Source organism: Anser brachyrhynchus (genome assembly GCF_964034855.1).
Source record: "Anser brachyrhynchus genome assembly, chromosome: 9".
In the NCBI taxonomy this organism is placed as follows: domain Eukaryota; kingdom Metazoa; phylum Chordata; class Aves; order Anseriformes; family Anatidae; genus Anser; species Anser brachyrhynchus.
This window is the reverse complement of record NC_137703.1, coordinates 22,494,202-22,507,530: the sequence shown is the minus strand read 5'-3', so window position 1 is coordinate 22,507,530 and position 13,329 is coordinate 22,494,202. Positions and strand designations below refer to the sequence as shown.

Here is a 13,329-nt window from a genome sequence, read left to right as displayed (position 1 = left end):
GTGTTGAAGGCAGACTGCACACTTGCTTCCAAAAGCTAATGGTTGCAGGTTTTACTAGTTATCAACATGAATCGCTCTGCTTAGGCCACTACAAGGGAAATGCCACAGAAGGACACTCAATATGCAGGTATGGGATTCCTTTTCAGTCTTATAGGCACATAGCTCTATTTAAAAAAAAAAAAAATGTGGGTAGATATAACTGTAAGCATACATGTTTAAAAACTGTGTTATTACACGTGCAGTCATTAATAATTGTATCAATAAATATATGTTCTGCTTTGTGAACATTAAACATTGGTATTTCTTAATTGTAACAAAAACTACAACGAAAGTAATTAAAGAATAAAAGAATATTGCAAATACTGTTTGTATTTTGCAGCGTCAGCAAGGTAGAATTTGGGGGCTTGGTTCTTAGTGGAAAAAGGAAATCTGCAGCTGTACCTAGAAATGGTTCTTCACGCAAAGGCAGAGGTGGTGTTGGGTTACTACACTGTTTTAGGGACCCTCTGGAAGGACGAGTCGAATGAGTCTGTTCCTTAGGAAGGATGTCACCAGCGAGCTTTATTTGCTGCTTCAGAGAGACGGGTTTCATGGCAGCTGTTGTTTCGGGCTGCGAACTGCTATGGGCCTTCGGTGGCAGCATCTCATTGCACCACCAAGTGGCCGCACTTGCTATGGGCCAGGGACCATGATTTTATTCACAGATGTGTTCTGAGAAGTCAAGATCTTTGTTGAATTAAAAAAAAAAAAAAAATCAGCTGCTAAGTATGTTGAATAGCTGAAAACTTGTATTGTGCTGATAAGCAAAGAGCATTCGAGACACAGTTCAGCGCAGTGTTAGCTGAGGCTTTGTCCTCCCATCTGTGCAAGCTCTGGAAGTTGGAGGGCAGATTTTTACAGCGGTAGGATGACTGCAGGTTTATGTCTGAAGATCACAGGGTGTGTTCCCTTTTCCAAATGTGATAAAACAGCTGGAATAGCTTCCTTACCAAAGAGTGCAACAAGCCCACTGTCTTCCTAGACACCCAACAGCCAGGTGCTGCTGAGCACCTCTGTTTGGAACTGCAATAGTTTTGTGCTGTTATTAAGATGGGGCAGAATCACAATGTCCAGATCTGACAGTAGAACAGGATAATATGCAAAAAAGATTGAAGGCTAGGTCGTCTCTGGTGCTAAGGCAAATGTGTTGTGGGGATGTTTTCCTCTCTCACTCTAGTGGGGGCATGCTTGCTGCGGTAGGGTTTGGACCATTAGCCAATTTTAGCCCACGTAAGCCAGCAATATCTTTTCCCACCCGCGTGCACCTGGCCTGCATAAAGGTCACCTTAGAAGAGGCAGAAGACTTTACCTCAGAATCCTGCTGTGGGAACGGCGTGTGCTTTTCCAGCAAAGGGCAGAGAAGGGCCTCAGATTTACTGTGAGCTTCAAGGGCTGCACCTGCGGCCGTACAAGGAGGAAGAAGGGCCCTTCCAGCGCTCCCATGCTGACAGTCCTGGGTCACAGCTTGACTCTCGGCACATCAGAGCTCAGTGGAAACCAATCACCTACCGTCCATGAAGTTGTTCTCCCTTCCGTTACATTCAGCTGCTCCACGTAATGATTTTCATCTGCAAGGCTGCATTGTTCTTACAGTGCAAAAACAGCCAGTGTGAAAATAGTCTAGGGATATGCATTGATAATGTGACCCGGGCTGCTTAATATTTCAAAATCCTTGAATTGGAGGATATTTGGCTCCTAAAAAGTATTTAATCTTGCTTTCAATAGTCTTTGCCAGACATATAGCATATGGCAGACACGAGTATTTATAGCTCACAATTAACTTCTGCTTGTCACTTGTCAGCTGAAATACTGCAGGGAATATGTACTTAAATGATATCCCCTGCATTAGAGACAAGACTAAATCTGTTAGTTGTTTATTTGGGGGGAGTATTGCTTTTTTTTTTCTTCCCAAGCAAAGCCATTAACACAGATGTCATCCTAGTGTGCTATGTATGCAGCATCAGCACAGAGATTTGGCGTTTGCCTATAAACATTGTCTTGCAACGTGCAAACATACACAGAAACAGCATCTAGGATAAGAAGATAAGCTATATTTTACCTTGCTCTGTGATTAATTTGGAAAACAGTTTTTGCTGTTTGCTTTGTTGTTGTTTGTTAAAAGCATCGAATGGTAACAGAAAACAGATGTTTTTTGACAGAAGCAATCCTGAGCAGTGTGTTTGAGTATGATTGCATGAAAGTAATGACTTTTTCAGCTATTTTCACATAGTGGTCTTTCTTCAAGGGAAACAAGATCAGAAACCAGGTTATGATCCTGCAGATTTTCTCAGTGAAATCAATAAAAAGTCAGTTGCCTGCCTAGCTCAGTAAATGTTTATAGGGTGTCAGCTTTTGAGCTCTAGATTTGTTCTCCAATTATCTGTGTGTGGATCTTCACAAGCCTATAGAGTTTAATTGATAATATTGTTAAGAATGGCACAATGTTAGAAGGTCACGGTGAGGCTAATTAAGATGCTATCAGACAAGCTGCTGGTGCTGCTATTAGTCACTTGTTTTCGGTAATGCTCACAGTGCTCTTGGCACTTGCCAAATTAACAAAGATGGTTTTCTTGCCCCTTGTCCTGACTGCAGATGCACATATTTGTCAAGCCCTGCTAAAACAAAGCTCAGGGTTTTGTTCCTAAACAAACATCAGAATTTCTAGCTGATTTGTCATAATTCTGTATATCTTTTTAAACACTTGCCTGATTTATAATTTTAGCAACCAAAGTTTGGAATACACTCGCACATGAAAGGGCTGGTGTTTTTTTTTCGGATGAATACCTGCAACAGATTTTGGCAGATCGCCTGACTTCATTCACTTGTGTTTCTCTGGTTTTCAACAGATCACAATTTGCTAAGGCATGTCGTAGAATTACCTGTCCAAGCTGCATCACGTTAAGTTTAAAGGGCCTTGGGTCTGGCATCATTAATGCTGTCTTTCTTTTCTTTTCTATCCCTGCAGCTTCAGGAATCTTCCTCTGGGTCACTTTGCATTAAGGTGAAAGGAGGAGTGTCTGGGGACAGCTGCAGTATTTAACACTGCCAAATTTCATCAGTGGCATATGAAAACTTAGAAGGAGGGCTGGTGCTGCCCGTGGTGTTGGGATAAATCCAGTCCTTCTTAATGGGTCAGCTGCTGCTTTCTGCTCAGCTGGGAGAGCTGCTCCCCTAGTGTGTGATGTACTTGTCCATCTTGTAGCAGCTGAGTGTCTCACCTGCGTGTGATGCGATGCTCTTATTTTTCGGCATTTCTTCTGAAGTCTGCCAGGTTCTTGTTCAGTTCTTCAGTAGAGCCTTTCATTAAAGCTCTGCCACATGTACCCAGTGCAATAAGTAAATGACCCTAACAAGACTGAGCTTTTTGGCAAAGGAACATAGTCTGCGTGACTTTTTTTTCTTTTTTTTTCTTTTCAAATGAAAATCATTTACTAATGCATCTGTAAATGCTGCAATTCCATATGGCCATTCAGGATGCCACCAGAGTTTCCTCTAGCAGCCCTGAGCAGATGCAGGTCAGTTGACAGGAGCTCCCCGTGCCACAGCGCTGCCCATCGGCGTGGGGCTGCCAGAGGGCTGTTCTAGCAGGCGACAAGTTGTGTGCGCCCCGAGCTGTTGTGCTCATGGTCTGATAGCATAGTGCTTCAGAAATAGGTAATTTAACTAAATGATTCACATCTAAACAATGTGAAATGTCCAGGTTTTTATTTCATTAGTTGTTTTTTCTTTTGTTGTACAACACACATCAGCATTCTAGAGGAAGCACTGTCACTGTTTGAACAACTAGATCTCCTACAGGAATAGATGCGTATGAGTTATTTCCTGGGTAACTTAGGAGACACCAAACCGGTATACATGCAGACATCTAGGTATGCATCTGCAAGGATGGAGAGAGGCAAGCCTTTATCTTAGGTGCTGGAAATGGCATACTGGAGGCTCCATACGGACAGCCTTGATGCCTGGTGTAAGCACCCCATTTAGGCTTTGCCTTGCCTGTTGTGTTCACTATATCCTCCCATTTCTTTCCAAACAGGGTTTTTTTGAAGAAGAGGAAGGAAAAGAATATATCTATAAAGAACCCAAATTAACTGGCTTGTCTGAGATCTCTCAGAGGCTGCTCAAACTGTATGCGGACAAATTTGGAATAGATAACGTGAAGATCATCCAGGATTCCAACAAGGTAAGAAAGATGTGATTCCTGTACACGGGGGAAAAGCGAGTGCACAGTTCATGTTTTGTGAGCAGTATTTTGAACAAATGTGAACAGCGTGTGACTTAGTTTTGTAATCAAAAAAGACCCTAACCTGTGCGCTGGTTGCGGTGCAACACAGTCCGTAGGAAGAGAGCAAGCATATGCCTGCATGTGCATGCAGAGGGCACTCAGATATTTACTGTAATGCAGAAGCAGGTTGTTTTCTGTCATTTATCTTTCATTCACTTTTGCCTTTGGCTATGTTCAAAAAGCCCACTGTTCTAACAGGCCTCTTAGTTTTGAAATGTTTATATTAATTTGTGGTCTGAAGATTGCATTTGGAAGTCTCACTTTTTCATCTGTATTGCCATGATAGATAAAAGCATCAGAAATATAATGGACATCTTGGCAGTTTGTCATGCTTAAATGAATTTTATTATGTTTGCCACTGTTACACAGGTCAACCCCAAAGACCTGGATCCAAAATATGCCTATATTCAGGTCACGTATGTCACACCTTTTTTTGATGAGAAAGAAGCTGAAGATCGAAAGACTGACTTCGAAATGCATCACAACATCAACCGCTTTGTGTTCGAAACGCCTTTCACACTCTCAGGAAAAAAGCACGGAGGCGTGGAAGAGCAGTGCAAGAGGCGCACAATCCTGACAAGTACGTCTGCTGCTGCTGCTTTGCCCCTCCCAACCCTGCCTTTGACAGTCAAGCCCCGCAGCAGGTTTCACATGCCAGGTGTTCTGCAGACAGTGGGCACAGCATGTTATACAGAATGATAAATAATCTTTTTCAGTGTGTCCATTTGCAAAGCATGTTCTTCCTTACAGTCCTGAGGACCATCCTATGTAAGGTTATTTTCATTCGTGGAGTCATCAGCTGTCTTATTTTACCTAATTATTAGCATCTTACAGTGATGGAATTTGGGAGTGGTTCTGCTGGAGGCAGCTTAGCACTCGGACACGTTGTTGTTTTGATAATAAACAAGTCAAAGGAAAAGCAATGTAGGGTGCCTGTTCTGCTGAGTAAATCTTTGTAGATAAGATTTTTGTTCAAAATGGGAGTAAGATGCATTATACAGTATTTTTAAAAGTGAGAGGTAAGCTTTTTAGCTCAGTGGATGCAGTCACTGTTTTAAGACAGGAATGTAGGGAATACTGGATATGTCTGTTCTTAGTGAGTCATGTTAAACAGAAAACATTCAGTTCCTTATCATGATTGAAATCTCTGTGAAACTACTACTGAAACTTGACCTGTCTGAATTTTGGCTGGGAGTATGAGAAACCGTCTGAGACAGAAGCATTGTTCTCATGAACAGCAGCGAGCAGGGAGGCTGATGTTCACAGCAAAGGCTCCTGAGTGATAAAATCCAGTTCCCCACTGACTTCTGTGCTTGTGCTTCCCCCAAAGGGCAAAATGAAGAAAGCTGCTTATGGTATAGGCGTAGTTGCCTAAAAGTTTTGTTCTGGCAAGTCAGAGAAGAGGCACTGATGTCTGGGGGCATCTTGTTACATGACACAGCTTTGCTTGTAAGAAGAAGAAAGGAAGAGTAGCTTGTGTGGGGGGTTTTTTAAGTGCTTGAGCAGCACTTGGTGTTTTGAGGTATGTACTGAAGCAGGTAGCTTCTCTGAATTGAAAGTGCAGCTGTTATGGTACATCTGGCAAAAACAGAGAGGGTTGTTTGTCCAGCAAAATAATTCCCTTAGGTTATTACACAATGTCATCAGCTCCCAGTGTTCTTAGCCTGGCTCCATCTCTGGCGTTAGTTGGGAATTTGACCTTCTCTTCCCCACTGCTTTCCCTTTGGCACCTCCCTCAGCTCAGTGCTCTTCTGTAAAGGAAACCTTCTTTTCCTTTGGATAAAATCAAATACTTTCACTTGCTTCCTATGCAAGCAGAAATGCTTTTAGTTTGAGAAGAAAACAAGGCTTACTTACTGGTAGAGCTGGAAGAATAATGGCAGTTTTTCGTGCTTGGCCGGAGGTACTGGGTGGCTGGAACAGTACCTGCTAGGCACCCTGCTCCAAAGCCCTGCTGCCTGCATCGCGCAGAGGATGAGTGTGGTCTGGCTGCAGTCTGTGGATCACTGGTTCTCTACCATTCCTGGTTGTTACTTGTGCTTCTAGCTCTGGAAGTCCTTGGTTTCCTGCTGTCTGTGGAGACAGCCACCCTGTATGATGGAGTTCCTTTAGGTCTGAGCTGCCTGGCAGCATGTGCTTGCTGGAGGAGGGCATATACGGAGTTTAAGAGGTCTTCCAAATCGTGTAGGACAGTCAGGAAAAGGTTATTAAACATTTCATATTAGACAACGTGCCATACTGTATCACTGCCAAACTCCTTCGGATCTGTGAAAATGGCTTCACTAGAAGGAATGGTTTTATTGATGAATGGTTCCTCTACCAGCTCCCATAAGTAGTATTTAGGTTGAATACTAAAATTAACTCCTTGCTTTTTTAAGGGTGGTGCTTCAATAATGTGTTCATCTGTGGGTGAGTGGTACTTGATTCAGCTGAAACTTGTTTGATGGGATGTCTTGAGGTGTTTGAAGTTCATTACGGGCTTATTGTTTGGTGCTTTGATTCAGAAGAATGATTGATAGCTTTTGGAATCTGAGAGGTGAGAACCACGTGGATCTGACAGAGCTCAGCAGCAAACAATGGTGATTTCAAAAGGAAATGCTTTTTTCAAATGTACCAGGTCTATAAAAAATAAAAAAAACTGGTTGGACCTGCTGAATTCTATTGCTCATTTGATGATTAAAACTCAGTTTGTAGACATTGACATTGTCAAAGTTAACACAATCTAAACCTTTGACTGACTTGTTTTGTTTTCTTAAATACTGTCTTGTTGTTGGGTGAGTAATACGTTTGATGCTAATACATTTCTTGCTTTCGAGTAGCCAGTCACTTGTTTCCCTATGTGAAGAAGCGTATTCAAGTCATAAGCCAAACAAGCACAGAGTTGAACCCTATCGAAGTAGCGATTGATGAGATGTCCAAAAAGGTCTCAGAGCTCAATCAGCTTTGCACAATGGAAGAAGTGGACATGATCCGACTGCAGCTCAAACTCCAAGGAAGTGTCAGTGTCAAGGTAATGAAAATTTGCCTTTTTTCTCTTCAATGCATCTACCTAAATCTTTATTCTGTTTTTCATCCTTTCTGACCTGTTTTGTCAATTTCATATTTCTGGTTGTATCTTGTTTTCCAGTGCTGTTGGAACCTGCTCAAAAAACATACGGCAGTGGAAAGCTTTCCACTGATGTTGATGAGCATTAGATTTATGTGCAAACATAACTAGTTCTGTCAAATCTTCTCTAAAAAAATGTTAAGACCTTTCTAAAAAGACTATTGTGTCACTTGAGAATAAAACTTGTCACACAGTCAAGAATGCAGATACTTTAAAGGGAGTTTTTTTTGGATTAGTTTTGTCGTTTCCTGTTAGAAAAGTTGGTGTTGGTGAGAGGTGCATGTATTCCTGGGGCTCTAGTTGAAATTTCTTCAAATGTATGGTTTTCTAGATGGCTAACAAGCTGAGCACCTTCAAAGGCCAGCAGAGATCTGTGCTTTGTGCAAAGCTGACTATAGCTCCCTTTTTCTCAGTAAAACTCTTCAGGTTTCATCCAAATGGCAAGAGAAGTGATTCTGATATTCTTCAGGACAGCTTTGCCTGAAGCCAGTCCCCAAGCCTTAGGATGAAAGAAGAGAGGACAGTAATCTACCTGCTCTCTACACCTAAGCTGTGTATTTCTCCCCCAGGTAAATGCTGGACCAATGGCCTATGCTCGAGCTTTTCTGGAAGAAACAAATGCGAAGAGATACCCTGATAACCAAGTTAAGCTTCTGAAGGAAATCTTCAGGTAAACATTTAGGCTTGCCACCCTCTGCATACTATGAGTAAGGAGTGGTGTGACACAAAATTAGGCTGACTTGAAGCACACTGATTTACATCTGCATTTACTCTATCTTACACGTCATTCTCAAGAAGGCATTTACTGAAGTTTTGGGCTATCCCATTAGCCAGCGTTCCTCTTCATCTGAGGATGATTTCTGAAATTCATTTCTAACAAGGTATAATTTTCAAGGAAAAAAAGAGGTATAGTTGTGTATATGCTTTTTTTTTTTCATTACTGCAATATTTGTATGGTTTTTCTTTGTGGTTTTGTGCTTGTAGGCAATTTGCAGATGCATGTGGGCACGCTCTTGATGTCAACGAACGCCTCATTAAGGAGGACCAATTCGAATATCAGGGAGAAATGAAGTCTCATTATAAGGATATGCTCAGCGAACTCTCTGCAGTTATGAATGAACAGGTTAGATCATCTATTTACTGGTGGCTGGGGCTGAATGAGGGTAGCTGACTGTTTCTTCTAGTGACAAATGAAACTCTAAAGCAAAATACTAGAAGTAAAATCCGGCAGTGCAACAGTCACTCAGAACACGTAGTTCCAATCCTTTTTAAATTCATCTGCATTATATAAAATTAATCTACTTTTCTGACAAAAATTTTGTCTTCTGCCTATCTTGCTAGATAGTGAAAAGTAGAGCGTTCATGAGACTGCAGACTGAGGTCTAGAGGCATAGAAAGATAATCAGTTAAACTAGTGTTTTATGCTTGCATGCTTTATCCTACAGTTGTGATATATTTAATTAAAGCAGTAAATTGTTTGTAAGACCTAGCTTATAACTGGAGCTTATTACTATATCTCTATAGTTTCTGTTTGTATTCAACTTTCAGAGCAAGAATGACTTATTTTTAAGTGCACTTTCAAAATACACGCCATGTTAAAATTCCATTTCAACTGTTAGCAGCTTTAGAAAGATAAGCATGCATTAATTAAATGCAGTGCATCCCGAAATACTGAAGTTCACGCTGGCAACTATTCCATTGCTTTGTCTATGCAGATAATTTTTACTATGTTTTCTGTTTTAATGGAAATAATAATTGAATTATTCTGCACAGTAAGTGCAAATTAAAGCATGATCAATTGCTTCTCTTCATGGTTATGAGTAGGCGACTTTAGATTGTGCCCAAGAAATATTTATTCCCTAGTAGCTGCACTGTATTTCCAGTTGCCTATAGCACAGATTAGCGTTAACCAGTGGTATCAGTGATGGCATCTCCCGGAACTGCCTGATTCTACCCCATTGGACCATGCTATATTATTCATCTTCACGTGTGAGGAGAATAATGATTTATGAGAATTTTTGTCCCATTGTTAATCTTACTGTGGAATGAATCTAGTTTTTCACAGGGTATAAAGGGTATAAGCCTTTATAATTGCTTTGAGGCCTTGGTGCCTGCCAGTTGGGAGTCAAGCTCGGTGGTTGCTCTCTTGTGAGTTGTGCTCTCTTCCTGTTTCAGTGCATAAAGATCTGTGAAACTCAAGCATTCCAGTAATTTTATAGTAAATAATATCTCTTTGTTATACTGAGGTTATCGTTTGTTACACACTGTTCATGCCTCCCCTGTGGAAGTTACTTTGGCTATCTACTCAATGTACAGAAGACATATTCCTTGTGTTCCCCACAAAAATGGAAAATGAATGGTCAACTTAAATTAGTCATGAGCAGCCCATGAGTTTGAGCATGCATTAAATATTCAGCGAGTCCTATTAAATATTCACACCTGTATTTATATCTGTATCAATGAGCTCTGAGTTTTCTTCATGTAAGTGAAGAGACTAAATAATACAAAATTACCTGTACATAACTATGTTAATATGTAACACTGAGTTCATCCAGCAAAAGTCAAAACTGACATCTGCTTAACCAAAGTCAGCAGACTTTGGAAATCCATGCTGAAAACTAGTTTCCCACTTTTTGCCCTGTGAGTACTTACAAATGACAGCACAGTTTTCTAAGCAGTGTGGCTTTTTGGGAACAATCTAGTCCTCTTGCAAGGAATGCATGAGCTTCCTCTTCTGAGCAGAGCATTGCCTCAGATAAATCACACACTGTAAATTGTAGCTGAAATATTTATTTTGCAGTTGGAAGGCTTGAGGCACTATTGTAACTGTACTGTGTTCTCCACAACAACAAGATTTGCCATCTTTGCCATTGTCATAATCAAGAAGGTTTTGTTTGCTCACCTACTGATAGTGACTCTTTCATCACCATGTGTTTTTCTCGTTTTGTTTTTGTTTTTCTTTTCTGACAGCTCTGTCATGGTCCTTGCTTATACAGCTTCTCTTCTTCCCTGTCTAACATTTCCCTCAATACTATAGCCAAAAGTGGTATGTTCATTTTTCTTAAATCTATTTTTTCATTTAATGTCATGTGCTTGCTCACTTGCAGGTTTCTCTACATGCTATGTTCATTTAGTTTCATGTCTAATGACTCCCTTGCTCGGGGAGTTTAAAAAAAAAAAAAATTTAAAAAGCTGCGTGTGTGCACTGCATCATCCATGCCCAGTGTGCCAGTGTTGGGACGTGTGTTGTTAGCATCCTAGTCATGAACTTGGGGAGGTCAGTGGAGCAACTCAACAGGAGCCTTCCTCCTGATGCAAAAAAAAAAAAGATGTGCCAGGAGCTGCGTGACACAGTAATAGCACGAGTGGCCAGGGACAAATGGCATACAGTTCATCCCCAGCTCAGAGGACATCCTCCCTCTCACAACAGCCTCTGGTCACTGCTGGGCCCCCAGCAGAGATCCTCTCCCTCTGCCAGATCCTTAGCACCCCTGTGTAATAAACCAAAGGTGGGAAATCACTGGTTAGACAATAAGCACTGCAGAAACTGAGATATACAGATCTCTCTAACTGTTGCATATTTTCTTTCTTTCTTTTTTTTTTTTTTTTAATATGAAAAGATTGCATACAAGGAGGATTCAGCAAAACAGCAAGGAATGGAGCGCACATATTCACGAGTCATCAATAGAACCAGCTCGTCTGTGCCAGCAGCAACCACTCCATCAAATCCTGATGCTTGACTGAGGCATGGGGAACGTGCAGCCTTGGAAAGACCTGTTTTTTGTTGTTGTTTTGTTTTGTTTTCCTTTTAGTTTAATAGTACTGAAAAATAATTTGATCACGGACAATACCAGGAAAAGGATTTGTGGGTTATGATTTTAATTTATTGGAAGTCTTCACAGTGATATTTTTTAAAACTGCAAGCTTGATTTTTTTTTTATTATTTTTATTTTTGCCTGCCACCAAATTTGCACATTCCCTGTCTTTTTGTTGTTGTTGTCGATTTTTGGTTTTGAGCGGTCTTTATTAAGTCAGGCTGATTACAAGGTTTCCATTGAACAGATAGCTACACAGCAAGCCCTAAGTTTGTTATAAATTATAATATATCTAATACCAAGTCCTAGTATACATATATTTTAAAAGTCAGAGTGGATGTTTTATAACATTTAAGTATATTGCAATTGTAAATAGAAGATGTGTAAAATATGTCATTTTTACAAAATTTAAAAAAAAACTTTTTAGTTAATTATGACAGTACTAAGAATATGGATAACATTTCAGTTACCATTATATTAAAATATTTGTGTATGTGTATAAAAGCGTCCATAAAATCTTCTCTTTGAAGGCCTGTGTGTTAGTTCATTCCCATGTCAGCGATTTCCAGAGGTGTGGAGATCAGGATGTCCCTTGCATCCCATCGGTCTGTTGTGTTATGGTTGCAGATGAGGGACATTTATGACCACGTACAGAACATGGCTTCAGATTGTAACCATGGCCTTAGTCTGAGGCCACCCTGAGAAACAGGAGTTGACAAGGTCCTCCTGCTTGAGACCAAGGAAGCTCTGCTCTTCCTTTGAAGTTTCTAGTCCCAGATTTTGCCCAGGGCCTGTTGGGAAACTGTGTGCCTCTAGTGAGACGTTTTGTTTGGTTTCTGCATCATGCTGGGATGTGGTGGAGCTGGTCTGGTCTCTTACTGAGTTTCTTTTAACTTCAGTTCTCCCACACTCCTTCACGTTCATTCCTTTGCTCATAGAAAAGTTCTTGCTTTTAGGGGTCCCTGCTCTTTGTTTATGTGTGTTAGGACCCCTCTCTTCTATCCCTTTCTTTCTTCCTTGATGAAACCCTGGTGATTCCCTCAGAAGCCTGCACAGGTTCATGAGTGTTCATTCAGGTCAGAGACCAGAGCTACATCTTGCTATGCGGGCATGCCATGAGGATTTTGTTGTTGCCTTGCTCTGCCCTCCTGTCTCCTTTCCCCCTAACTGTCTCCTTTCCCCCTCTCTCTCTTTTCCCCTGCCACCCTCAGTTCACAGCTGGTGCGTCTTGAGTCATGTTGTAGCCTGGCATGATAGAAAAGAGCAAGAGGTAGCCTCTAAATTCACATGTGTGTGTATGAGTACATGTGCAAGGTAACAGTGCTACCCTCCAGCCTCTGCCTGCTTCCTGTTTACCAGCACTCTCTGCTGTCTCACTGTCAGCAGATCTGGGATCTGCCAGGAGAAATTTTCAGTAAGAGTTGAATCCCACGTGGTGCTGTGTCCCGGTAGGGCAGGAGGGGTGCTGTGGGGATGTGCACCCTGCCATCACCCGCGCTCTGTGCAGAAGGCCCTGCACCCCTGGAGGTGGCAGCAGCCCTCTGAAGGGGTCCCGTGGGACTGAGCCCTGGGTCAGCGAGCTCTGACATGGCCCCACTCCGTGGCTGGTACATGGAGGAGGAAATCCCCTCCGCTGTGACTGAAATGTCACTAGCCCAGTGTTCCCATGAATAATTCTGGGTGACGAAGGAATGACTTGCATTTAACAAGAGTTTAAGCATTGCTTTGCTCCTTCCCATCTGGGTTGTTACCACAAGCATTTCTATGCATGTTCACAGGGAATTTTTCTCCTTCAAGTTAAAACTTGAGAACGCAGGTGAGCGATTTGTATCCTGTCATACGTCTGTGCTCTGCACGGACTCGACCTCTGTTCCCTGGGTGCAGTGGCAGAGCCAGCCCGTGTGACTCCGGGTGATCGCCCAGCCTCTTACCCGTGCCATGCAGCGTGTTCACGGGGACTGAGCTGCGTGGGGAGCCTCGCATCTTCCTCATCCTTGCCCCAAAGAGCCCAGCTGTGCTCTTCTGTTACCGCGCTGCTTGAAATCAGTAGCCTGCTGAAGTGAGTGACTTCTGGCCCACATTTTAAC

The 13,329-nt window shown here is 41.9% G+C and overlaps 1 protein-coding gene across 13 annotated transcripts in view; it reads left to right on the top strand.

Moving 5' to 3' along the window:
• The window catches only part of DOCK10 (dedicator of cytokinesis 10), a 152,103-nt gene extending 140,332 nt beyond the window's left edge, over positions 1–11,771 (top strand). For all 13 annotated transcript variants that reach the window (XM_080603754.1, XM_080603753.1, XM_080603746.1 and 10 more), the window contains 6 exons: positions 4,073–4,219; positions 4,691–4,901; positions 7,141–7,331; positions 7,997–8,097; positions 8,412–8,550; positions 11,048–11,771. In XM_080603754.1, coding sequence (XP_080459880.1) covers positions 4,073–4,219; positions 4,691–4,901; positions 7,141–7,331; positions 7,997–8,097; positions 8,412–8,550; positions 11,048–11,167 — 909 coding nt within the window. In that variant the 3' untranslated portion in view covers positions 11,168–11,771. The remainder of the gene's footprint in view (positions 1–4,072; positions 4,220–4,690; positions 4,902–7,140; positions 7,332–7,996; positions 8,098–8,411; positions 8,551–11,047) is intronic.
• The last annotated feature ends 1,558 nt before the right edge of the window (positions 11,772–13,329 follow it).